The following is a 27618-nucleotide window of genomic DNA, read 5'->3' on the forward strand; positions in this document are numbered from 1 at the left end:
TCCTGGGTGATGCAAGTAGACTTTGTTTTTGTCTAAGGTTGGCATAATACAAGGACCTTTAGTGCTGCTGCACTACTTCTGTTGGATAAACAGAGCGAAATTCTCCAGGATGGGCATCACAATGAATAAGAAAAAAACAGAAATATCATTATAAAACTGTTTAAACTTTAGAGATCTGCATCATGGCAGGGAAATGATATCAGCTTTGAAAACAGCTAGAGAGCATTCTCAGTTAGGACTCAGGAATTTCAAACTCTAATTCTACCAGGGTTTGATGAGTGACCTTGGACAAACAGACTTGTTTTCATTATGCCCTACCTTCACCTATCTGTAAACCAGGGAGGACGACACCAATCTCTGTGTTAAAATGCTTTTAAATCTACAGATGTAACACACTTTTAGAGTTATATGGTATAAATGAGAAAGGTTGATAAACTTTCACAGTTGTAATTGTGCTATATTGTACTTTAGGAAGCTGTATTGGATTTGGCGAACACTGTTTTCCCCTACAAGAGTCAATCCAAGTCCAGCACCATGCCACATTCACAGATCCCAAGTGCTGCATTTCTTGCTGAGGTATTACTAGGGAAAACAACAATTACATTTTATTTGACTTGGTAACATTCATGAAATTTTCTGGAAACATAGATACAAATCCAAATTATGACCAATTTATTTTCTGTTCTAAAGTTTATTCAAACTGCTTAATTATCTTCTGCCCTCACAATACACTAAAAAATCTGTCAAAAGACCAATTCAAATATTTAAATTTGATTATGAAGATACAACCACTAGCTCTTTTTATTCACATTTCAGAATTATAATTGCCTGATATTACAAGAAACCACTATTTTTAGTTTCTGAAAATCTACATTTACATAAAGGCAATAAATAGCAATTGCGTTCTCAACAAATGGAGTTGATTAATCACCCAGTAAAAATTAAAAAGAAAGCGAACTTATTAGCAAGAATTAATTTGATTTCCTTTTTTTGCTATAAATCTCAGCAGGCCACGTAAGCTCTGTTCATGGCCGTGTAGGTGTTAGTGAAGAGCAGTGTTATAAAAAAGAACTAAATTATGAATTCCTCCCATATATACTGATTCATTTTGTGTATGATTTAAGCAAAGAAAATTTTGGTCTGACTCTTTTTCAACATAAAGACACTCCATTTTATATTGTACAATACCTACATATTTCAGAACTAAGTACTCCTGCATTACAGTATAATCTTAGCAGTTTGTAAATTTTGAATTTTTTAAATGCATGGCTTGAGCAGTAGTTTGCCACTTGATCTGATCTGATTCAAACCAGACAAAGCCTTTTGTCTGTCTGCAAGGAAGTTTGGATCAGGTTTTTAATTCCATATTGTTTTAATGAAAAAGAATATGATTCTGTAGAGTCTTTTGATCCTTTATGCAAGACTATCAGGAACAGAAGATTATGTAGTGTGCTATTACACAGGTTCCATTAGGGAAAGTTCTTCATAAAAGTAGTTACTCCAGAAGGCATTTATCTTTTGAATAAGTTCATTAATTAACTCTTCTGTTACATTCACATACATAGGCATAGAAGCTAACATGGAAAGAAAATTTTCTGCCTTGAAAAACAGGAAAAAAGTCTGACTGAAAAGCTGGACCAACAAGTCTGTCAGAAGTTAATGGAAGAAGCAAATCTTCAGCTGGCATATATTGCCAAACTATACTTAAATAAATTACTCTCATTCAATTTTTATTTCACTTATAGAAAAGTCTTTTTCCTCCATGTGTTCCTGGTGACAAAAATAATATGACTGTAAAGTTGTATAAAGTAAGGAGAGGCTCCTATTCATATTTACAGAAGGAAATTCTGATTTAGGATATTCTAATTATTTGATGATTAGCTTGAGATATTTTGACTTGAGTTATAAAGAGTCTTCTTGAACATGTTTTCAAAGGATTGCAAGGCTAAGCCAAAGAAAGAATAACTGTAATTGTCCATCATGGTAGTTTTAAAAAACAAAATGGAGAGGAGAGAGACAAAGCAGATCAGCGTTTCCTTCAACTTTATCACAAGGCCACAAAATGAAAAAATTGTTTTGCTGCTATGCATGCAAACTTATATCCTAAATCTGAGTTGCATTCTGCCCTATAGGCAAATATGTGAGAAAGTCACAAATAACTGGTAGACTTTTCTTTATTTGCATTGAACAAATTCCTAGATGGACTATTTCTCCACAATTGTATCTAGGGACAATGGGGAAAAAATAGTTAAAAGCTAGTTAATAGTTAAAAGTTAAGAGCCCCAGAATACTAAAGCCCTTTCCTTAACCAGTGCTGAGATGTCATGTTGCACCACACACAGCTGTGGAGCACACCACCAACAACTGACTGTCCCGTGGAGAACACATGTGACCACATTACGTTCAACACATTTCTAAAAGAATGAACACCAGGTGCATTGTTTTGCTAATTGATCTGTAACTATTGAAGCTCCCATGTGAGATGTCACCTGCTTCCAGTGACTGAACCTGTTTACCGCATCTTCCACGCCCTCATTGTGATGGTGTTAGCTGAGGACTGCATGTGAGGGTGGTACTCACAATGCTCCATACTGTGGCACCTAGCTTCCAGCCTCTTACTGTGTTTTGAATTCTGTGCCCTGGTTCAAGAGTCCAGGGGCTGGGTCCACTAAGACAAGTGACTAACTTTGTCAGGCCAAACTTTCATGAACGCTAGAGCTCCATACAGACTGTTATGGCACCTATCACAGATATAAGCGTCAGAGAATCCAACAAAGTTCAAGAGAACTGTTCAGCCTACAAAACTGCCACAGTAAATTGTATTTTTGAAATGGAAATGTATGCATGCATATAAGGATTCTTTGATCCCATGGGCTTACACAGCCTTGCCCAGACTTACATAAAGCAAAACGGTGCTAGGAAAAAAACACTGACAGTGATATGGCTAAGATTTAGGTGAGGCATGGTGACAAACACATGGAAAGAGTGGTAAAATTAAATATAGAGGTGCTGGGAATCAACTCCCTAACCCATGAATATTTTCCTAAATAATATGGCAGAGTTCCAGACGGACACATTGCAAGTAACACACTCCAGAGGAGCCGACAGCTCAGTGTGCATGGGCTGCCCCTCTGAGGCTGAAAAGTGTTTTCAAACTCCTCAAATAACTTCTGTAAAGAAAAAATTGAAAGGCCAGTCCCTGAGGTCCCCAAGTAGATGTTCTAACCATTGGATTACTTGCTGGTTGAGACTATCTCTGCTGTCTCCCTCTCCCTTCTTCTTTTCCTTTCCAGAAAGGTAGGAGGGACAGAAGAAAAACTTTCACAAGTTTTGTTTCATCTTAAAATCTTCAAAATCACTTCTGTGGGGTGCAAAAGTCAGCTCTAATACCTGACCGACTTTTTTTTTTTTTTTAAACTCTTTGTGGACTGAGACACTGGAATTAATCTATCACAAGCAGTTCCTGACAGCAGGGATAGTTTGTTCATGCCAGACAATGTAAAGCAGAAAAGATACAACTCTTTCTTGAGTTTTTATTTGTTTGGTTTAAGGAACTAAAATTGTTTCTCCTCAGAACGTCAATTACAAATATTCCACACATTTTCCCATGCACTGAAAGGAGAAGCAGTCATATCCTAAGACTTTACTGAAGGAAACTTTTAGTATACATTTTCTGAAATGAATGGATGAAGATATCATTCAGATTTCTGAGGGGAAAAAGTCACCACTTACATACCATTGATGCTACCAGCTTCATGTAGGGAAGCTGGAAGTATCAAAGGTAACACCAGAATTCATAAACAGCCTGGTTTCAATCAACACAGACAGATGTGCTCTGTATTTTGGGAAAATCAACTGAAATAAAATGCTGAATTATTGGATTTGAGTTTGCCCTTTATAATACATGACATAATATTTTATTCTTTAGTTGCACTGTCTCAATATTGTACACACATTTGACTAGCTGCCTATGGAGAGGGCACAAGCCTGCCAGCTTGATAAATGGAAAACCTCATAAAATATCATGGGAAGAACCACCAAATCTCATAGAAAGAATGGATTAAAACTGCTTTTGCCAAAGTTAGGATGACCAAATTATCACAGGTAGCAATGGCAGTAGGATAAGTTTGATGACCTGGTGTGATTAAAGAGCTCACAGATCCAGAACTTTCTTCAAGGATGGATGACAGGGAACTGTAATCACTGATCAATCTCCTGAGAAGCATGCCCAGGTAGACAAAGCTTCTCCTGTTGTTGGAGAAGTATTAAACTGACAAGGTCAGTGGAGGAAGTGTCATTTACCAAACATGAACTTGCAATGCATGCAGATAAAGATGTGGGAGAAGTGGCTAAAAAGGTGGCAAAACCCATTAGAGGTTACTGCTGGCTGTATGACAATGATAAAAGCAAACAGTTTTCATCTGAAAAGCACTTAATTTAAAACACCCATCTCAGCATAGACTACTGATTAGTTAAGCATCTTCAGCTAAAAGCAGACTACTTTTTGTTGGGTTTATTCCAAAATGCTTGCCAAATCCTGGTTATGTGAAAATTACCCAGTTTGGAAGGACATGAGTACAGCACAGCTCCATAGGATTTGTAATGTGTATGAGGCACATGATCCATCAAATTCAGTTGCCTGCTGCTGAGAGTGGCTAATTTCTGAGACAGAAAAAAGTGGAGAAGTAAAACAAGCCACCAAGAACCCAACATCATCATGGGCACCTATCCAATTGTATGGTCCTCTACATATTTATTTATTAAGATTTATAAATGATAGGAATCAATTCAGCATTATAGACCTTTCATGATAATTTTAAACTCATGGTGTCATAATACAAATTCTGAGCTATTCCTGAGTAAATACAAATAAAATGCTCAAAACCAAAAAGAAAAAGCATTAGAAAAAATAAAATTATGAATCAACTAATGCTTCCACAGCTAACATTAAGGATCTTATCCTAAGGGATGGAGGAAAAAAGTAGAATTTTGCTCTTGCTATTACACACTCAGGTAAGAGATAATGTAACATTCTCTTAAAATAACACACATACAGGTGTAAAACAAATTACAGTGGTGTCCATGCAGACCTTACTGATACATCCTATCTTTTGTGAATATTTGATGGCTCGTATCACTTTTCAAAACTGATAAATCTCCAAGAATACCTGCAATCTTCAAATACTTTAACATCTTCAATTTCTACTTTTAAATAATATGACTAGAAAAGATACACTTCAGAATAGAAAAGCATGTGTTTCTCCCTCAAAACCTCAAACTATTTTACGTAAGCTTTATGTAAATTTTAGATGTTTCAAAAGTTCACTTTTGAAGCATACTGAAACCAGTACTTACATGTAGCACTAAATTTCCCTATAAACAATATTACAAGAAATGCATGCAAAAGAGGTGGCAAGCACAAAATATTGTGAAGAGGAAACGTTTCAAATGTTTTGCATTCCATAATAATACATATTTTACACATATGTAATTATTTATACACATATTACATACATATTAAATACATATTACATATGTATTTAATACGTATTACATAAGTATTTTACAATATATTATTTTAACATAATAATACATAATATCAAGTCTTTCATGTGCTTGATTCCACACATTTTACATAAATGGAACATTATGAAGTTGCTGTGAAATAACTGCATTATGATTCTTTTGTAGAGGTATAGACCCTGGTACTACTTGTATTTGGAATGATTTCTAGCATCATGTCCAAAGTTTCTCATTTCTATACTATAATGTTGTTTCTCAGCCATCAGTGTACTGATGTAAACCTGGGCTCAAGGATAAAAGCACTCACAAAATCACAGGCATACAATTTGTAACACTGTAGATGAGTCTGTAGTATGACGTACATAACATACCTGGACAAGAAGTACCACAGGCTCTTTAAAAAAATTAGTATGGCAACCATATAGGGATCCTTCTTGAAACACTTTATCTGTATTTAGGCAAAGTTCACCTTGGCTTTAATGAGAGATTTACTGTGAAAGATTAATGCAGGAAATTACAGCTGCATAAATTTGGAATCCTTTTTAAACCACACTGATTTTACTGCTTTACTTCTTTACAGCAACATTTTTTGTTTTGCTACAGAAGGGACACACTCTGAAAAAAGTAGCAGAAGACTGCTAGCAAGCTTTCACTATTTAGTATACAGCTATTATTTTACTAAACTAAAATGAAAATTTGTATGAACTAAAATGAAGATTGCTGTGGGTATCACTTGAAAAATAGATTTCTCCCTGCAGTAACACAAATGGGAGCCTTCCTTAGTTATCTGTCTGATCATTTACCCACTCACTTGTTGCCCAGCAACTACCATCAAGGAACTACAGTTCTTAGACATCCTCATTTTAATCTTGAAAAAGAAGATTAAAATTACTTTGTGAGTAATCTCTTCCTGGTGAGATGTTGTATTATTTCAATTTACATAGCTGCAGAAAGGAAGCCAAGTGACTGGAGAATCTAGTACTTTCACTATGTGAAAGGTTCATTTTCCCTGCCCTTGTACCAACCTGTTTACTGATCAACTACTTAAATATTGTTAGGTACTTTGTAATATTTGAGCCATAGCAATAGAAGTAAACATCTGTCACTTACGTTCTTGAATCATCCCACAGCACACAGTAGGGATTCAATGTGCCCTAAGAAGAAAACAGACAAATCTATTAGTTACTGGTATACAAAAAAATGTGCCATGCTTGACCTAAACATTTATTTGGGTCTCCTCCTACAAGATCACACTTATACTCTGATGAATTGATACCACTGAAATTGCAAAAGCTTAAGGTTAATTCTTATGGAGTATTTAAAAAGTACTCAAACCTCAAAGCAGAGTATTTGCTATATTCTCTCTCTTATCTAAGTTAAGCATAAAGTTGTCTATTTATGATATCCTAGAAGAATTGAAATATGAGATAAGAGTTAATCTGTTAAGAGTCTTGACTTCACTGAACATTTCTGGCTGTGTTTAGAAGCAGAACTTTAGGCCCCTTGGGAACCTGGATGTCAAAACCAGTAATGCCTTTAAAGATGTTAAGCATATGTTGGGCAAAATATCTGGAGGCTGGGATTTCAGATGACTCCACATTCAATACCCAAGTCCTTTTGTCAATTAGGTCCTAATTCAGCAGATATTTTTGCTGAAAATATTTTTTTTGTTGTTGTTGAGCTTTACAATTCCAGCTCCAACATCTTTGAAGTCAGTGGAAGATTTCTGATTTGATTTAGAACAGGATGGAAATCTAAGTTTATTACACATCATTAAACTGTGAGTAATTTTTTTGGAAACTGAACTGTCTTTATTATTACTCATGTTTAATTTGCTGCCTAGGAAGAGTTGAGGCAAAATTAAAGTTCAAGTTTTGTCCCTAATCTTGCAAACCTTCCTTTATCAAAACTCAGATTGACTTAAAATTACTTAACTGGCTAAAAACTGCAAAACTGTATTCCTGTTCAACTGAATATTCCCAGAAGTCAGAATTACATAAACAAATCAGATATAAAATACAGTATAAAAATATATTTTAAAAAAAATCACAAGTGATTTGAAGAAAGAGATTAAATAAACACACTATTTGCTTATGTCAATGTTAGTGTAGTTCTCATGAACAGTGTTGGGGCAGTAGATATAAAGATGATTTCATATAAACAAAAAACACCTTGATATTTAATTCTGAAAAGTGTTTTATTTAAAGAAAAAACATGGCAACATGTGAAGAATTCAAATATTTAATTCTATTAAGTATTTGAATTCTTCCATCCACCTCTTTGTCAAAGATAAAAAATATCCTTCTGAAGATGCTTGTGAGAGAGGCATTTAGGGAAGTTTTGATCCTCTACTTCAGTATTTTGCTGACTGCATCGAATTTTATGAGGGTATGAATATTTAAAACGAACATATACTTATGGCACTTTATATTAACATAGCACTGTACAAACATACATAAAGATGTTTCATTCCCTGAAGTATTTATAATATAAAGAAGAGGAAGGAGAAGAGGGCACAGGACAAAGCATTGGATAACAGGCAAATTCAGAGATTCAGAGGCCGGGTCCTGCATCATTAGCCAAAAGCTTTCAGATACATTTGATAGAAGAGGATATAGAAGGATAAGAATCAAGAGCAATAGAATGACAGTTCAGAATTAACATTTTTGTAAAATGTCATCATTAAGGAGTATTAATTTGTATCCTAAGACTGGGTGAAGAAATTTTACTTGTAATATGATATAGCTATATGCATATTAAAAAAGTACTCCTATAGCTGAATTGTAATAAGACATTGCATATCTGAGATCTGAGACATGTCTTTCCTAGCAGCAGATATCATACAGTTTACACTTGCTATTCCCACAGTGCAATTAGAAAGAATACAGAAATACTTTCAGAAAAAAATGTCTATTATAAAGAAATCTACAAAATAGAGGGAAATAAAAGCCTTTGCAGAAAGCTGAAACGCAATAAATCTGCTGCTGTCAGATCACATGCTTCATTCTCTTTGAAATGTATTCAAATGGAAAAAAAAAAAAAAAAAGTATGCTTGGCCATTGCAGTCACTAATGAGAGATTAAGCAGAAACCTGGAAAACAGGATAAATATTACTGCTGTTTCTTAAGAAGGTCTTGTGTGAGGGTTTGCTCTGCCAGGCATGGCAGCTAGCAAGGGCACAGCAGCCTTTCAGAACTTCTTCCCCTTTTGAAATCCTGATCAAACACTCTTCGAGCACTGCAAGAACAACAAGGAACCTGTCTTCCTATTTTCTTCTTCACCCTTAACCTGTTGCTCCCTTTTTCACAGTCTTTCTGGGTCTGGCCTCACACTGGCAATGTCTCCTCACACTGTTGTCGTTGAGCTACCTCCAACAGCCAACACTCTCTGTAAGGGCAGCAATCTTCCATCACAGCTCTTGCCAGTTGATTACTTAGCTGCAGCTAAGGAAGCAGCTACTGTGTTCATTAATGTTTACAACTGTTTCAGTATTAATTTACATACTACAGTACAGGACTACAGTACAGTACAGGATATCTCAAAAACAGACATATGTGTGTTAGTGTGTATGTATATGTATCTCTGCCTGGCATATAAAACTGAACTTTCAAGATGTGATTGGCAACTTTGACAGCTATGCAGCACAGTGCCAACTGTATTTTGTAGCCACGGTTTTCATTCTCACTGAAAGCTTGATGTCCAATACTACTGCTGCCTCGTTACTTTAGTGTCCCTGGAGTAAACTTCTGTGCTGTCAGAAGGTGAGAGTTCATAATCTCTCTGGAGCAAATAGGATTTTGTTTGAGTTGTGTACTTTTAAAAAGATTACTTTGGTGTCTCTTTAATCAGACTACTGGAAAAATGTGATCACATTCATCAACATGTTCACAGCACGTAAGATGAAATACCATGTTCTCTAATGCATTACAGCCCACATTCTCATTGTGTCAACTGTCTATTATATTTTAATCTATCTGCAAATCCAAATACCATACGATATCCCAAACAGCATGTGTAATTGTGATTTACACTTCCTCCAAAAAAATAATTCTCTGGTTTTATTAATGAACTGGCTAATTTTGATATAAAATGAAGCAATGATGATAAATTTTGAATAAGTGAATAAATTTTAAGGCTAAGGTGGATTAAACACATTAACTTTTAATAAATGATCACATCTATCCATTATTTTCATAATCTCTTATCTACTTAATTTGGTCAGTGGATGGGGAGGTATGAGAACAAATGTGTGGGTATACTCCTATACGTTAGTAGGCATGCTCTAGACATTGCTTAAAAGTTAGTCATGAAACCAGTTTGGAAACAAACTGCTCTGAATAATGAACAGCATTTCAAGAACAAATGTTTGAAAAGAACAAGAATAACAAGAAGAGCCATTTCAAAATAATCAGATGAAAGAGAATGTCTGTATTTTATTTTCTGTTTAATAATAAATCTATTTAATTGACATATGATTAATTGCCAGCCATTAATATATAATGTTTAAACACTAAAGATACATTAATACTAGTTTTATCTTTTTGTATGTGACACATAAAGCTTGTTTTATAGTAATATAATTTACTAAATTGTTTTCAGCTGAGAAAATTATACCAAAGAAGATTAGAATTATATTCTGAAGGCAAGAAACACTCAAACTTACAAAATAATATTTCTATGCATCTACAGCCTTAGTTCTTTAGACCAAAGTCCCGTTATGGAGGCTCAGACTTGAACATAAAAATCACCAAACATTTAAAGACTAAAACTGGTTTTCATTCCCAGATTTTCTAGAGCAAAATTTTGTCATTGTATCTGCTGATCTAACTCTTATATACAGGTGGATTGAAATCCTATTTAAATGTACTGTGTGTGACTGGAAATTTTTTCCAAGTACTTGATGCTTCTCTGGATTAACGTATAAGACAAAAACTGAGCCAAAGGAAAAAAAAAAATTGATTGTCTCTGATGTCTATTGGCAAGGTTATTGTCTTTCTGCCTTGTCAAGAAATGAGCTAATACAATACTCATTAATAGTCTGTTACTGAAAGGTTGACAAAGCAAGGTGACAATCAGTGTCTCTAATGTGACCTTTTGTAACAATGAAATTTCAGTTCATTTCCAAGATTTTGAAAGTTGGCAAAAACCTGCTCTGTAAATTACTCAAAGGGATGGATTAAAACAAAAAAAGATGAAAAAAATCCCTACAAATTGTCTAGAATTTCAGCTTTTGGGAACAGCGGTTCAACCTTTCATTAGTGTAGTCTTGCCTGTGTTGTGTTGTTTTTAATAGCTTGTGTTTGACTTATAAGTATTCTCAATGCTGACACGTTGCTTACTGATATTAATTTTTTTTTAATTTCTTTTCTAGCATAAGTGACCCAAATAATCTTTTTTTTTTGTTTTTCCTATCTGCTACCCACATTTTTGCAAGCAGTAATTCCAGTTCCAAAATATAGAAGTCATACTCCATTATTTCTTATCTACAACTCATGTAAGTAGCCCCACAATCATTGTTAAAATAATGGAAATTAGCATTGAGAAATACCATAAACTCTTCCTAATAATGATCTTAGTAAGATCAAAATAGATATTTTATTTCAAAGGTGTGGTTTGTTTTTTTTTCCTTATATAAAGGATTAATTCATGGTCTATTTCAGCCAATACTCTATTATATTTTTAGTGAAATTTCTGACAGGAACAGAAGTTATGTTAAAGACTGATATTTTTTCTTAATATATATGATGTAACTTAGGTTGGAAAAAAAACAAAACAAAAACCCAAACCTACCCACCGTAAAACATTTTAAAATTAAATAGAAACAGGTTACCATAAAAAACAAAATCTCCACAATTCATCAATAAACTAATCTTACTGAAAGGTAAGGAGTGAGCTCAGCTTATGTCCCTCTATTCCTTTCTCTTTCTCTACTTGACTTTGCAGTAAATTTCACTGAGCTGTTCTTTGTAATATTTTTCTGGGAACTGAATGGTGGGTCATGATGACCACTGATGGCAAAACAGTCAGTTTCTTCTAACCTTGAGTAAAATATAAATCAAAGATCTAGAGTTCGAAGAGTTTTCTTCATACTTTTACCCAGAGACACTAATCCAAATTTGCTACTGAATGAAATATTTGGAACTCCTCCAGTTGAATTGTACCTTGAATTGTCCATTTGAGCAACTGTTTAGAACAAAAAATCACAGCTTTACAGTCTTTTAGATAACAATACTATTTACTAAAGCTCTGGTAACTATGTCTCTTCTAATCATCTTTTTATTACTTTATTTAAAGTAAATCTACTTTTAGCAACATAAACAGAGTTTATATGCCATGCCTTCACATAAATTACTCCCATGATTGTTATTTAACATTATTTCCTGTACATCGTACATGACAAAAATGTCCTGCAAAAGATATATTTTATTCTCCCTGTGACTGCTGGGAGATTGCTGACAGCAGAAAGAAAAACTGTTAATATTTTTCATATAGTTAGACATAAAATCCTTTTTTTCAGATTTAAAACATTTTTAATGTGAGATTAAAGGCTGAAAAGTACAGAATTAAAAATAATTGCACAAAAAATCTCAAACATTTATAAGAATTGTAAGCTAAATTGGAACCAGAGCATTTTTTTTCAAAGTCTGCTACAACAGGTTAGGTTAAAATTTGAGTATAAAATAATGAAAGAAAAGAAGAAAGGCCTGAAGAATCATGTAGCTCTATGACCTATGCAGGGAGCAAAAGGTTAAGTATTCAGCACAATACTACATTTTCAGTTGTATCTGTCAAAGCAGTTACTAGGTAGAAATTGATGTTTAATGAAAAGCTCAAAAGTCACAGAACAACAATTAATTTTGTTTTGCATATACACATGCATGAAACAGGTACACATTCCCTTCAAAGTATGGTAGACTGTTCCTGGACTTAAGTTTTAGCAGTTAAACTGGGTTTTATTACCTCATATTTAAAACAACCCTACTTCTTTCATATGATCTGATAAATACTCTTGGAAGAGCATATCAACTATCCTTGTACTTACATTAGACAGATGGGCCAGTTCTATCTCCAGAAAAGAATCTGTAGTTTTGGGCTCAGGTCGTATAGTAACAACGATGATTTTTGAATTAACAACCGTAAAATTCCTGGAAAAAAACATGTGGAAATGAAAGATTTAACTTTGTATGAGATTAAATGAGGCTTCTGATATTACATTTAAAGAAGTATCTCATGGGCATTTTTCGTGACTTTAGTTGACAAATATTCAGGAAGAAATTATATTTGTTTGGAAGTGGTGGGTGAAAACATTCACTCCAACCATACATTAAAGACTGAAGAGCAACAACGGTGGCAGAAATGCCATTCCTTAAAGTATGATTCACTAATTGGAAGGGTGTATTGATGCACACAAACATTCTGTTGATGTTTGAACACATATTACTCGCTTCTCTCAACACAGACCCACTAGCTATGTTTTATAAGAGACAGTCATTTTTCTTCCAAAGTGCTGTGTTGGACTTTTTTCTGACTGTTAACCGTAAAATTGTGAAGATGGATGAGTGCAATGGGAGATTCTAAAATTCTGTTGATTCTGTGCTTGTGAAAAAAACCTACCTGTTTCCAGTTTTTGAAAAACCATTGCATTTGGTATATGAGTGGGTAACCTCATAATCTAAATACTTTTAAAGGTATAATCCATAGTTGTGCCCTGACTGAAATCCCACCAAAACCAATCAATTTTTTCTCATATATATGAGATTAGATTTGGTTATGTTATTGTACCAGATTACTCAAAAAGAATTATTTTCTGTTAATATCTCTAATTCATCATCAATCTCTCTCTTCATGTAAAACATGGATCACTGTTTTGTAGCTACCTTTCTAGGACAGACTTAATATTGACAGGGTTATGCTAATACAGGCATAAAGACATGTTGACATGACGTTCATGTCTGAGATACTTGCTTCTTATGACCCTGTCAGGCTTAGAACAAACATCAGTTACCAGTCTGACTGTTTCTGATGATAATTATGGCTTTTCCTTTGTATGTAATGCTGTTTTCAACACCTTCTGCTGATTGCACATAAACAAACATAAAACTTCACAGAAAGACATATTCTCAGGCAGATGTTATCAGAGAAGAAACTAGTCAGTTTAGATGTAATTATAATAGACAGTATAAATATTCTGTTGTTGTTTAATTGCTTATTTTCTCTAAGGAAATGGTATTTAGAAGAGGATTCCATTTTGCTGGATCATTGAAACAGGAATTGCCATGGCTACAGTAATAGAAACTTAACTCAGCGGGCGCTTTACTCAGCACAAGGAATGAAATTATTCTTTTGGGGCAAGGTATGAATTCTAGTCCAATTTTACTCAACCAGATCATATAATGGTGTTGCGGTTTGAACTCAGCTGGTAGCAAATTGCCACGTGCCAGTTGCTTACTTCCCCCTCCCCACCACCAGTGAAATAGGGAAGGGACAGAGAAAAAAAAAAAAAAAAGAAATTTGTAGGTTAAATAACAAAGATTTACTTAGCAAAAGAACAACAGTAATGATAGTAGTCCAAAACATGAAAAATGTAGTAGTGGCTCACCGAACGGCGACCGGTACAGAGCTCATCCCCAGCAGCGATCTCAAACCCACCAGAGAAGCCCACCCAGCTGATCCGGAAACCGAAAACAAAACAAGCAACGCCCCTGAGAGAGCACGCGCCCACCTATATGCTGAGCTTTGACATCAAATGACATGGAATGCTCCAACGATCAATCAGGACCCAGCCCTTCAGCTGTGCTCCCTCTCAGCCCATGGAAGGTTAACTCTATCCTGGCCAAAACCAGGACAAATGGAAATACAATGGAAGTGTCTTTCTATTTTACTTAATTCCTATTTCTACCCTGTAGTTGCACTTTTAAGTCTCACATATTGTTGACGAAAACATATCTCTCTGTCAGACTAACATTTAATGTTTGGCAAACTTTCAGTACGTTCTGTAGAGGGGGAGTAATTACGATACCTTACTGTACATACAGTAGATGAATATCTATAAAAGTTCCCAAGTAAGGGATAATTAAAAAACAAAATGAAAAAAACTCCAAATAAATACAAAACTAATTTCTCTAATAGGTCATGACAAGTGGAAGTAGAGTTTACTGGCTATTAAAAGATTTTGTCAATTTTAGAAATTCACTTAATCTAGTGTAAATACTGATACTTCAGTACTTGATCACAGCCAATCATTGTGATTTAGAAATGTTCCCTTGCTGTATCTAATTTTGGTACAGTTCTAATGGTTCTAGGGTGAGATCCAAAAGAGCATTTAAGGTGCCTAGACTGGAACCTCAGTACATCAATTCTACCTCAGTCTCACTGAAACCCTACCAATCTATTTACATTCTCAAGAGCCCCTAGCAGACTGTTTCACCAGAAAACAGATGTAACTGGCTATATCACTGTGAAATGAAATCTGCATCACTCATTGCTGTCCTGTTTGGGCTGAATGCCTAGTTGGATATCGCATATTTAACTGTTTAGATAGTTTCTGGAAGAATGTAATCTGGCAAGTATATTCTAAACTCACATAACACCTTAAGATGCCATTGAATTAAAGATTAAAGCATTGTAGTCACAAGAATTTCCCTCAAAACCACTAGTGTAGTGTTATTGATATATTTGCTGAAGATAATTTTTTAAACTACAGCTTGATGCTGAGAACACTTATTCAGGAATTTAAGTAATCAGCTTTTCCCAGGAGGTGGAATACATGGGTTTCAGTCCCTCTCATACTGGGAATGACATAGAATGGGAATGACCTATCTCATACTTCCTGGGCAAGTGCATTATCTTATAGCTCTTTTATGACAAGTGGAGAGTGACTTCACCATTACATCTTTCTCCAAAGAAGAATCTAAAATTTGTCTTTAATGAGAAATGGACTTGTACAGGATGGTGCTCTGCTGACTGTCCAGAAAAATGCACGTCAGGGTCAAATTTTGAAAACAATTACTCAAAAAATATATTCAATTCCTTGGAAACTATGGCTGAATAAATCCTTGAAGATTCAAGAGAACAAAGTTTGATTGACTAAAGGCTCAAGAAGAGCTACCAGATCTGCTCTCCTAGTGTTGTTTCCGATCTGAATTAAAACCAGTATTAATAAAAGAGCTATTTTACTAAGATCTCCTCCTATTTGGGTATACATTTTGAGGGTATCCTTTTATATAAGGGAATATATATTGATTATATGTGATATGAAATTCAGGTTTTCTTTTCTTCATAGAATCATAGAATCATAGAATGGTTTGGGTTGGAAGGGACCTTCAAAGATCATCTAGGTCCACCCCCCCTGCCATGGGCAGGGACACCTTCCACTAGACCAGGTTGCTCAAAGCCCCGTCCAACCTGGCCTTGAACATTTCCAGGGAGGGACATCCACAGCTTCTCTGGGCAACCTGTTCCAGTGTCTCACCACCCTCACAGTAAAGAATTTCTTCCTTATGTCTAAATCTACCCTCTTTCAGTTTAAAACCATTACCACTCATCCAATCTCTACAATCCCTGATAAAGAATCCCTCCCCATCTTTCCTGTAGGCCCCCTTTTGGTACTGGAATGCTCCTTGTAAGGAGTTTTCTCCTCTAGACTGACAACCCCAACTCTCTCAGCCTGTCCTCATAAGGGCAGTGCTCCAGCTCCCCAGTCATCTTCATGGCCTTCCTCTGGATTCACTTGAGCAAGTCCATGTTGGGGGCCCCAGAGCTGAACACAGTCTCCAAGTGGGGTCTCACAAGACTGGGGTGGAGGGGAAGAATCACCTCCCTTGACCTGCTAGACATACTCCTCTTGATGCAGCCGAGGATACAGTTGGCTTTCTGGGCTGCGAGTACACATTGCTGGCTCATAGTCAGTTTTCCATCCACTAGTACTCCCAAGCCCTTCTCCACAAGGATGCTCTCAATCCACTCATCGACCAGTCTGTATTTGTGCTTGGGATTGCTCTGAGGCATGTGCAGGAACTTGCGCTTGGCCTTGTTGAATTTCGTGAGGTTTGCATGGGCCCACCTTTCTTTTTAGAATGACTCTATGTTACTGAAGAAAAATGAACTTATGAATAAGGCATGTTGCTAACACAAGACAACATGAAAGAAGTTATAGCTCAATGTATAAATGTTGTATACATCATAGAAAAATTATGGATACTATAGCAGTAATGATATGCAGTAAAAGCCCGTCTGAGGTACTCCATCCTCAGTCTAACAAAGTTGACCTAAGAAAGTTTAAGGGTTTTTTGGCTGTACAGCACTCGAAGGAGGGGTTTAGGAATGGTGTTTCAAATGGGGAAAGAGAACATTTCAGTGAAGGAAATTATAGCAGAAAAAGTACAGTGGTTCTTTAAGTGACGGGAGAAAAAGCTTCCTACAGAAAAATAATTGATTCTTTATTTGTTCTTATTTGTTAAAGGAAAAGTTAAAAACTATCTTAGCGTATGGCATTATGCAATGTATTTCTTTAGAGTGCTCAGGAGAGGAATTATATATAATGTCTTTTAGATGAGTATTATACTGAGAATCAATTTTCTGTGAACCTAACAATAACATAACTGTGCTCAAGGATGCAAGAGATAGGGAAATAATATTCAGTTTATAGTGCTCAAAATATCCAATATTTCAATATATGATTTAAAAAAAATCCATATGACATTACAAGAACAGTGTAGTGCAGCAAAGTATATTACAAAATAGAATCAGATGAAGTTTATTTACTTGTGCATGAAAAAAAATTCTTCTATTTTTATAAGAAAGAATAAAGTAATTTTCTCCTATTTTTCCTAACTTCTTCTTTTAACAGTTCTGGCAAAATTCTTTGAATAATATACATGTACCACTAGGATTAAACACATTGTCCAAAAAGTTCTATATTAATGTAATTGCCAAGTTCTCATCTCACTGTGTTTACAAGACTTACTTTTAACAGACTCTATGCCAGTAAACACAAGAAAAATCAAGCCCATATGGTAAAAAATGCAGATAACTTTGGAGTTTGTGAAATATATTGTATAGGCTATCCTAGATAATGAAATCCTCATTTTACTCACAGAACACCTGTGATGTACCAGATGGGGATTCTGTGGTTAGGTGCTTTGAAAGATCTTCCCTAAAGATATATTGAGATATTCTTTCTTTATTTGTTTGTTTATTTTAAACAAAGACATTCCTTGTGATGATGTAGAAGCTTGCATACCTTTTAGTGCTGATAGTAAGGAATGTATTAGAATGTGTGTCACCTTTGTTGTTCTGGAAACTGCAAGCAAATATTTATTTTACTCCTATCTTAACTCCTGTAAAGCCAGGGACTGAAATCACATGGAAAGTTGTAAAGCTTGCAGCCAGTAGAAATCACCTCTTTTATCAGGTTGTCAACGTGTAAATGATGTGGCCTTTGAACTCAAACACAAGCCCATTTTCATATTTTACCTTGTTTTATTGTTTTGTTTATCTTTACTCCCATCATTAGCATATTTTGTCAACTGTCATTTAGAACAGCATCACATAAGATCCTTATTCAGAATGTTTTTTTTAATTCATACACTGTGAGTAGCTACCACACTTCTAAGCATCATATAAAAACTAGATGATGTTACTTCCCCTCACATTTTACAGTGTTTGCTTCATACACAATGCTATTGTGGTGAAGCATTTCACTATGTTCAGCACTAATAGGGCTTATCACAATAATTTTTATTACAGTTAAATAAGATTACTACTAATAGTAATTAATATAAACCCATGTAAGATGATAGTTTTTTACTGCAACATGTAAGCAAACAACAATAAACCTTTTCCAAATGCAGTGGGACGTAGAGAAATCTACATTTCATTCACGTACCTGAATGAGTGTAAACTGATAAACCACGCCATAATAAAGATTCTTTTAAAACCTGCATTGCAGTTCCAATTTTTGCAAAGAGAATAATAGTTCAACAAATTTAGCACTAACCACAGTTGCAGCCTTTTTCCAATTTAGAATTCCATCTGAATGAACATTAAAATGGTTTGAATGCATCAAAATGCATTCAATAGCATTTAGTATCTTCATCAATGACATAGATGGTGGCATTGAGTGCACCCTCAGCAAGTTGCCGATGACACCAAGCTGTGTGGAGTGGTCAACATGCTGGTGGGAAGGGATGTCATCAGAGGGACCCTGACAGGCTTGAGAGGCGGGCCCGTGCAAACCTCATGAAATTCAACAGGCCAAATGCAAGGTCCTGCACATGGGTTGAAGCAATCCTCAATATCAATACAGACTAGGGGATGGAGGGATTGAGAACAGCCTGTGAAGAAGGACTTGTGGGTACTGGTGGATGAAAAATTGGACATGAGCCAGCAACGTGTTTGCAGCCCAGAAGGCCAACTGCATACTGGGCTGCATCAAAAGAAGGGTAGCCATAGGCTGAGAGAGACAATTCTCCCCTCCGCTCTACTCTGCTCTTCTGAGATCCCACATGTAGTACTACATCCAGCTGTGGGGTCCCCTGTACAAGAAAGACATGGACCTGTTAGAGTACGTCCAGAAGAGGGCCACGAACATGGTCAGAGGTCTCGTACATCTCTCCTATGAAGAAAGGCTGAGAGAGTTGGGGTTGTTCAGCCTGGAGAAGAGAAGGCTCTGAGAAGACCTTATTGCAGGCTTCCAGTACTTAAAGGGTACTTTACTGAAAGAAAGATGGAGAGAGACTTTTTACCAAGGCCTGTAGTGACAGAAGAAGGTGCAATGGTTTTAAACTGAAAGAGGGTAGATTTATATTAGACATAAGGAAGAAATTCTTTACTGTGAGGGTGGTGAGACACTGGAACAGGTTGCCCAGAGAAGCTGTGGATGCCCCCTCCCTGGAAATGTTCAAGGCCAAGTTGGACGGGGCTTTGAGCAACCTGTCTAGTGGAAGGTGTCCCTGCCCATGGCAGGGCGGGTTGGACCTAGATGATCTCTGAAGGTCCCTTCCAACCCAAACCATTCTATTATTCTATGAAAACAGTTTGAAATTGTGCCACCTTTGACGTACTATTTTAAGGTCATTAGATCAGTTTTGAATATGACTGCCATGGGCATAGAAATCCAGCATGATACACTTCCTGATGAGGTAAGATATATAAGCTGTAAAAGTTTCAGTATAACTTTATTATAAATATTAAAGAAGTGCAGGGAAGTACTGAGGTGCTATACTCTGATCAAACTAAAAACTAGAGGTACCTGGGAATATGTGTTATATTTTTATATCACAGATTAATAATGACTGTTATTCCTTATTCACATACATAAGAGAAAGCAATAATGCTCGTTTCCTTTTCTTAGGGAGCTGAGAATTGTATTCAAATAATACTGAACATATTCAGAGGCAAAGTAGGATATCTTCATATTTGAATTTCTAAAGACTTCATTTATAAATAGATATACAGAGATTATTAGATCATTTTGCCTTAGAAGCTCACAAAACCTCTCTGTGAACTGAAATGTACAGAGAAATGGTCAAATTTGCTGTGTAAATCAGTAACCAGCTGAAAGTAGAACAGACAAAAGCAAAAAATTTGGGAACTGAGATGCACTTTCTCATAGTTCATAGTACTTAAGTTGCTGTATTTTTATGTTCTTGTTCTGCCCCTATTTCTGCTAATTGGGATGCAATAGATTCTAGGGAAAAATCTAGAAATGCATATAAATCTTACTTTTCTAATGGATGAAATAAAAGCCTTGAGCGGCTTTTCATATAAGCACATACACAGCATTCAAGGTTCACACTTGTTTTCTGTAAATTGAAACTATTAACCTATGAGATCTGAAAAGGCATGATATAGAGTGTGGTTTACAATATAAAGGTCTGAAAGGTATATGGCCACCTTAATGTTTTCCTAGGATTGGCAGATTGTCTCTAAAGTGTGCCAAAAAGGACTGACTACAATAGCCATTTGGCTCTGTTTCTCCGAATATGGGAGAAGAAAAAATATCTCTCACAAACGTCTCTTCCTTCATGGCTAATTTCAGGAACTGGCAGAACAAATGGAAAGTGCTTAGTGACATTTCAGAAGTGGATGAGCTGTCATTTATATGATGCCTTAAGCATAGACGGCTCTCACCAGCACTTCCCAGGCTTCCAGGTGTCCTGCCAGGACATCACTGTTCAAATTGAACTCTACCTTAGAGACATTTCTGTTCCCAACATTGCAGCTACTCATTGCACATTGCAAAGGGAAGTGCTTTTTTTTTTTTTCTTAGGACTGAGTCTTTTTTGTTTTCAAATGGGTTTTGGCAAAAACCTGTTGTTTTTTATCCTTTGTTTCAAATACTGAATTTTTGGTTAAATAGAGTAAGGAAAAGGTGATTTGGTGGTTTCCTAATTACTATCCTTTCTAATTATTGTGAATTCATTAGCAGCTATTGTGACACAGTCTGCACCCGTTTCTTTTACCATAAAAGGACATTAGTAGACCGATGGTGCACAGGATCATGTGAAATATGATAGTGTTAATGAACAAGCGATAGGACAAGAGGTAATGGCCTCAAGTTGTGCCAGGAAAGGTTTAGACTAGATATTAGGAAGCATTTCTTTACAGAATGGGTTGTTAGGTGTTGGAATGGGCTGCCCAGGGAGGTGGTGGAGTCCCCACCCCTGAGGAGTTTAAGAGTCAGGTCGACATAATGCTGAGGGATATGGTGTAGTTGAGAATGGTCAGTGTTAGGTTAATGGTTGGACTGGATGATCTTCAAGGTCTTTTCTGACCTAGATGATTCTGTGATCCTGTGTGATTCTGTGATTCTGTGGTTCTGTGACCATGAAATGATCTTAACCGGTAATTTGAGAAGAGGGGGTGAAATGTTTATTTCCAAATTGTCTGTTATCAAGTACAGAAAGGACAAAGGTGAAACAACAGACCCTCCTATTTTTTTTTGTATGTGTATGGCCCTCATAACTGACATACCACAACTGTTCAGGCACATGCATGTCTTGTTTCTAAAATGGATCCTCTGCTGTCCCTTGTGTGAATACAGCTTGCACTGAAAAAGTGCTTGGGAAACTACTACTTGAGACTTTTGTAGAAGTAGAGCAGACAACCTTAGTACATCAGGTTATGACATCATTACTAGATCAGCTGTACTAAGTGGACAAACAATAGTCTGAAGCACACGTATAAGTGGCCTGAACATTAATGCACTTCAGTGTGCATACTTCTAATCAAACATTTCTGTAACTAAGTTTAATATAGACTACATAAAATATAAATTAAGCCAATTTGATAAAAATTCTATTTCTATCATACAAATGACTAAACATGAAGGAAAGACAAATATATATGTATATATTTTAAATAACAGGAAAAAAATCCAACAACACCAATATGCAAATAGTCTTGGTTGTCTGCTTTTATCCTGACATGTAGTGTAGTTATGATCCAAAAATAGTTTAATTCATATTGTATTTATGAAATTTCTTACCTCAAAGTAGGCAAAATCAGTTCTAAATTTTTGTATAGCACTGCTCCAAGTACAAATACAGTTGATTCATCTAGTTCTGAAAATAGTAAGGAAAAAAAGATTTTTAAACTCTCTTTCCCAAGCCTTCATCAGCATAAGAAAATGTGAATACCATTTATCTTTCTAGCAGAAATTTTATTTTAAATAAACCATCATAATTTTGAATTATATCCTGGAAGTCTATCATAAAGATGTAGCACTATCAGGAATATATATCAACAGATTTAAACCACTGAAAAATCACATTTTCAAAAAATCCATCATTGTATACTCACATCTAAGCTAGTTCATTTACCTTTATAATTAAGTAACCTCAAAGGCTGTCTTTAGAGTTTAATGCCTGGCAAGTAAATTCTCTGATGTCAGAGATCCGCACTGCAACAGTGAACAATATGTGACGCCACAGTAATTTGCCTGCTGAGCATCCTTTGGTGAAAGTTAGGTGACCTGTTGGAATGGCCCAGTCTGTTGTAGTGGAGGAGCTTCAGGGGGTTCAGCAGAGCTGCACTTCAGGTCAAATTATACCACCATAAGTACAATCCTGTGCACAATAACTAAGCATTGGCTCTTCAGTGTAGAAAATAATGTCTAGGATTTCTGTAGCACTTTTTGTTCAAGATGCTGAAATTCAGCCCCATCATTTCCCTCTGGGATAAGCTGTGGGTACTGGATTTCTTTTGAAGATGGATAAAATAACCACTTCTATATCACACAGTGGTCCTATGAGACAAAGATTCTGAGTCCCCTTGTTAAAGGTAATACAAAATTAACATGCTGATATGCTTCTTTACCTGTTGACATAGGGGTGAAGATATTTTTTGGAATGACAACCCTGTCTTCTGAGTTTCGTGCCCAATCAACCATTCCTTTTCTTCCTTTCATGGGGAAATTGATGTCAGTTAAAACAGATGCAGCAGGAAGCTTCTGAATGCTAGCCACTAGTAAGACAAATCACAATATCAAATAAAATTGTCTTTCATACCTTAAAGCATCATACGATGATAACAGTTCAGCAACAACAAAAATGTTTAATAATACTTTTCAAGTAAAGCAGGAATCTATAGGACATTAACTGGCACAGAAAGTGTAATCTTCTGTTTATCATGCAGTTCTACTATGGATTAATTGTGTGGCATTGATCGTATCATTTGTCAGACAGATTCTGATTTAGTTTCTTAACAGAGATTATTGAATGTACTGGCTTATATCCTGAAATTCACACATAAGGACATTGTCGTGTCTTCAGAGCAAATTCTAAAATGATCAAATGTGACAATGAAGGGAAGAGGATGCTGCAAATTGCTTTGGGAAACATAACTGTTAGATGCAGGGTAATGAAGCAATAACAGAGCTTTTATCCCCTATACAGGCACAATTTCAAGATAGACCCATTAAGGAGATTCAAATATTAAAAGACCTCATTGTTTCCACACAAATGAGAATAATGTAGTATAGCAGTTGATTTCTTTTCCTTGAAAGAATAATCCCTATTCTGAATTCTTAATTATATTTTTTCCATCTAAAAAACCCCAATCCCCCAAAACCCATCACTAGTATATCTGTAACAGATATAGAAAGACAGAAGAAAAAAGTATCCGATCTAATAATAGGGAGCCTGGAATTTTGTTTACTCATTCACATTTTCTCTCTGTTTTCTAACTCAACTATTATCTGGAAATCAGTTTCAGCTTTGCTGTGAAAGTATGGAGTCTGACTCCATGGCAACACTGACAGTGTCTAGTAAGACTCAAACTACTTTTAAGGAACTGACAGGGCTGCAAGTGTTTATGTACACTCAGAGAGATGACAAACAACACATTTGGAGAACTAGCTCCATTATTCATGCAAGCCATGTTAACAGCCATTTCCTGTACAATGCTCTTCCTAATCAATTTATGAAGAGGCTAATGTAGTGGTAAGAGTTTGGACATCAGAACCATACTTTGATCTGCATAACGATTTCACTGCAAGGACTCTGCAAGGGAGTTAAATATAAAGACAATGGGGGACAGCTGTAACAGCAATCAGAACAGCAAAATTAAAGTAGAAAACCATTAGGTGCCTCATCAGTGGATTTTATTTGAAAGGAAACTGTAATTCAAATTCAAGAAAAGAGGAAAATTAAGATGTTAACAATATTAACTCTAGAAATGTATTCCTTGACAACTGACTCTTAGTTTCAAATTAGACTGGTTATGTATTATAGAATCACATTAGTGAGGTGGTACTTGAGGTTATTTCAGGCTTTCCATTATAAAACTATCATTAGGGCTTTACAATGCTAGTTACAATCTCCTTCGGACTGAAATTGGCAAATACATTCCCAGCCCTAAAGGGATGTTTAGTCTTGTGAATTTTCAGGTGGTGTGTGGAGGGAGAAGAGTTCAGGTGCTTCAGAATTACTGGGGCATAAAATGGACTGCGTGTTTTCACATGCAATCGGTGGTTATACAGAATATATTAACATTGTAAAAAGGGATATTTTTCCATAGTTATTAAAATATAAAAAGAATTTTATTTTATTTTCCACATAAATAAAATCAAACCCACAGTTACATAGTTTTCAAAATTAAATACAGCCTGTATAAGACAATATTTTTTTTTATTTGCACTGCATTTATCTGTGTATCTGCCTATCTATCTAATTAGCTAGTAGAACCTTTATATTTCATCCACCTTTTGGATGACAGTTTGGTTATTGAAATAGAAAATCAATGTTATTGAATGGAATTCACTCTGCAAAACAGAAAACCACTTTAGGACTGGATAAATGGTGAGGGTTTAGGATAGTAAACATCTCCAGTAAAATTTCTGTATTTTAAATAGGCCCATTCATCATGGTACCTAAGCACTATTTAGAACCAAAGATTCCAAAATATTTGTTAATATTTTGGTGATGAATAACACAAAACCTAAACGTAAAACCTAAACATTTGGCTTATATGCAATAAACATATGTATTTATTGGGCAGTGTTAGATTTATGGTTGGACTCAATGATCTCAAAGGTCTGTTCCAACCTAAATGATTCCATGATTCCATGATTCTGTATACTCCCATTCATGGTTCAGACAAGCTTTTCTACTACTCACAATCAAACAAAAGTGCCTTATTTAATTTCACAGAAGATGCGACCTTAACATCCTGAGGATTTTGGATCTTTGCATAGAGAAAGAGAGTACACAGCACACATAAACCAATAATTGAAACATATTTGCCAAAATACTTGCTCCATGTCCTGCAAAGTCTGACTCTCACAGATCCACACAGATTATTAGGTCCTTTTTAGCCACTTTGCTGAATGATTCCAAGAGGATGTGCCTACTAATTTCCCACATGGCACTGATGTCTGAAGGTGTAAGATAATTTAATAGCATCTGACTGGAGGGAACTAGTTCAGTCTATTAGCATGGCCAGGTGGATACATGAAACAGTTCCCACCTCTTCAGTGCCACTGTGAACTGTATTTCATTTTTTTAAAAAATAATATTCTTACTAAATATTAGTCTACAACTTGTTGCAATGAGACCTTGGAGCATGACCAGCTGTATTTCCATTGTGAAATGCAGCTTTGCTGCTCTCTAACTCAGTTTTAATCTGCAGCACAAAATACTTATTTATTGTGAGCGTTATTTTTATGTTAGGCTTGTATTTGAAAACATTGGTCCAAATACTGGAACCCAAATGATTCAGTTCTGCAATTGCCACACAGGCACTTTGCCTTCTCATCTGGAAAAAACGAAAGTTGCTTCTTTTTTTTTTTTTTTTTTTTTTTTTTTTTTTAATTACTGTACCAAAACATCATGTCCTGAATTGGTGAGACAGAACAGTAGCCAATGAAGATGTTTACAGGCACTGTGGCAAAAGTGTTTATACACACTGAAAAGATGTATAATACTGGAAAAAGAGTCAATGAGAATATTAATAAGAATGAGATTGTAAAGTGGAAAACAAAGATGAAAAAAGAGAAGAAAAAACTAAAATGAAAATTATCTAATCAGAAGTTGAAGAAAATCTGCATGTGTCATTTTAAATTAAGGAACTTTGAAACTTCCCATATACACTGTATACGGCATGTCTTATTGTCTCAGATAAAACATTGTTTGAGTTATTGTTATAATACATTCTCCTGTTCTAATCTGAATATATGTTCTTGGACTGTTTATGCTGAAGACATAATACTGACAAGTAACCACCCTGGTCATTCCACAGACCATTCTTACTGTTTGCACATACCCTGCTGTAGACACAATTAATCCAAACTTTTCCAATATGGAAAATTCTCATTTTTATTTATTTGTATTATGGCAATTCCTATTATATTTCCAGGCATTGCTCAAAAGAAAAGAAAGAAAAAAGACTAAGAGCTTGCATTAATGTGAAAAAATTCTTTGGTTTTGACTTAACCAGCATGAACCAGAAATGAAAAAGCCACCAGTGTTCTTTGGCAGGAAAAATCTTAGAGACAGGGAGTTTGAATGTAGAGAAACATTTTTAGGGTGCAGAATATGTTGCATTCTTTCATTCTCTGAACAGCATCTCTTGTTGTGGCTCCTATACACTTTCAATTACAATTTAAATGAGATTCCCAAAGGTTAAAAAAAAAAAAAGGAAGTAGAAAATGGAATGTCATCTATGTTACTTGACTGTATTTAACATCTGAACAATGCAGGAGGTAGAATACAATCTTTATTTCTTCAAAAACCAGCACCATCATAATTCTGAATCTTGCAGGTGAAATTTATATGCAGTAGATGGAAGAAAACCTCACCTAGCTATAAGCTGGAACACAGGAGAAAAAGCCCTTCTTTTCAGAATTCTTTGAGTATTCTTTTGATGCACATTGGTATAAATTACAAGACAGTGGTTCAATTACACATAAGAACACATACATATTTGATGACTCCATAATAATTATTGATTCAGAAAAATCAATTTAAGTAGTCTAGTCTAATCAATCTAGTGATTGCTTTGACCCCTAATGGATTCATTTTAATATTCTTTACAAATACAGCTCCTTTTGCCTTTATTCCATTTTCATGTTGCAGTTGCAGACAACCTGTTCAATACCGCTCTACTGAAAATTTCAGAATTGGCAACTACTAACCGTTCTTATTTACTGAGTAAAATAAAATATCTTTGGAACTGATTAACTCCAAACTTATAGGAATGGAGAACTTTCCATGACTAACCAAATGAGCTGATTATACACAGTAATATGTGAATGAGTTTGGAGCAGCACAAAAGTGGTCAACGTGTCAACAAAATTCTGAGTGAAATAAAAATTGTGCAGTTCTTGTATGCTAGCCGTTGTAGATCATGGCCTAGAATAGAAAAGCTGGAATGTATTGCTATGATCCCTATAGCCCTGAATGAGTTATAAGATGCCTAGTGCAACTTCTAGTAGCTCTCTGACTATATGGGTTACTAAATAAAAGACAAAGCAATCAAGTAAGTTGCATGAATCATTGTCCCCTTCTCTCTACTATCCACTCATTAGCCTCCCATGTTCAAGAAAAACTGGTAACATTTCAGAATCAACCCCTTGAATAATATTAGTCACTTCAG

The 27618-nt window shown here is 35.5% G+C and overlaps 1 protein-coding gene across 7 annotated transcripts in view; it reads right to left on the minus strand.

Moving 5' to 3' along the window:
- ADGRB3 (adhesion G protein-coupled receptor B3) overlaps positions 1-27618 on the minus strand; it is a 482454-nt gene that overhangs the window by 184426 nt on the left and 270410 nt on the right. For all 7 annotated transcript variants that reach the window (XM_074819823.1, XM_074819824.1, XM_074819825.1 and 4 more), the window contains 4 exons: positions 22843-22989; positions 22013-22088; positions 12566-12668; positions 6634-6677 (listed from right to left, as the gene is read on the minus strand). In XM_074819823.1, coding sequence (XP_074675924.1) covers positions 6634-6677; positions 12566-12668; positions 22013-22088; positions 22843-22989 — 370 coding nt within the window. The remainder of the gene's footprint in view (positions 1-6633; positions 6678-12565; positions 12669-22012; positions 22089-22842; positions 22990-27618) is intronic.

Source organism: Strix aluco, chromosome 3, assembly GCF_031877795.1.
Source record: "Strix aluco isolate bStrAlu1 chromosome 3, bStrAlu1.hap1, whole genome shotgun sequence".
In the NCBI taxonomy this organism is placed as follows: domain Eukaryota; kingdom Metazoa; phylum Chordata; class Aves; order Strigiformes; family Strigidae; genus Strix; species Strix aluco.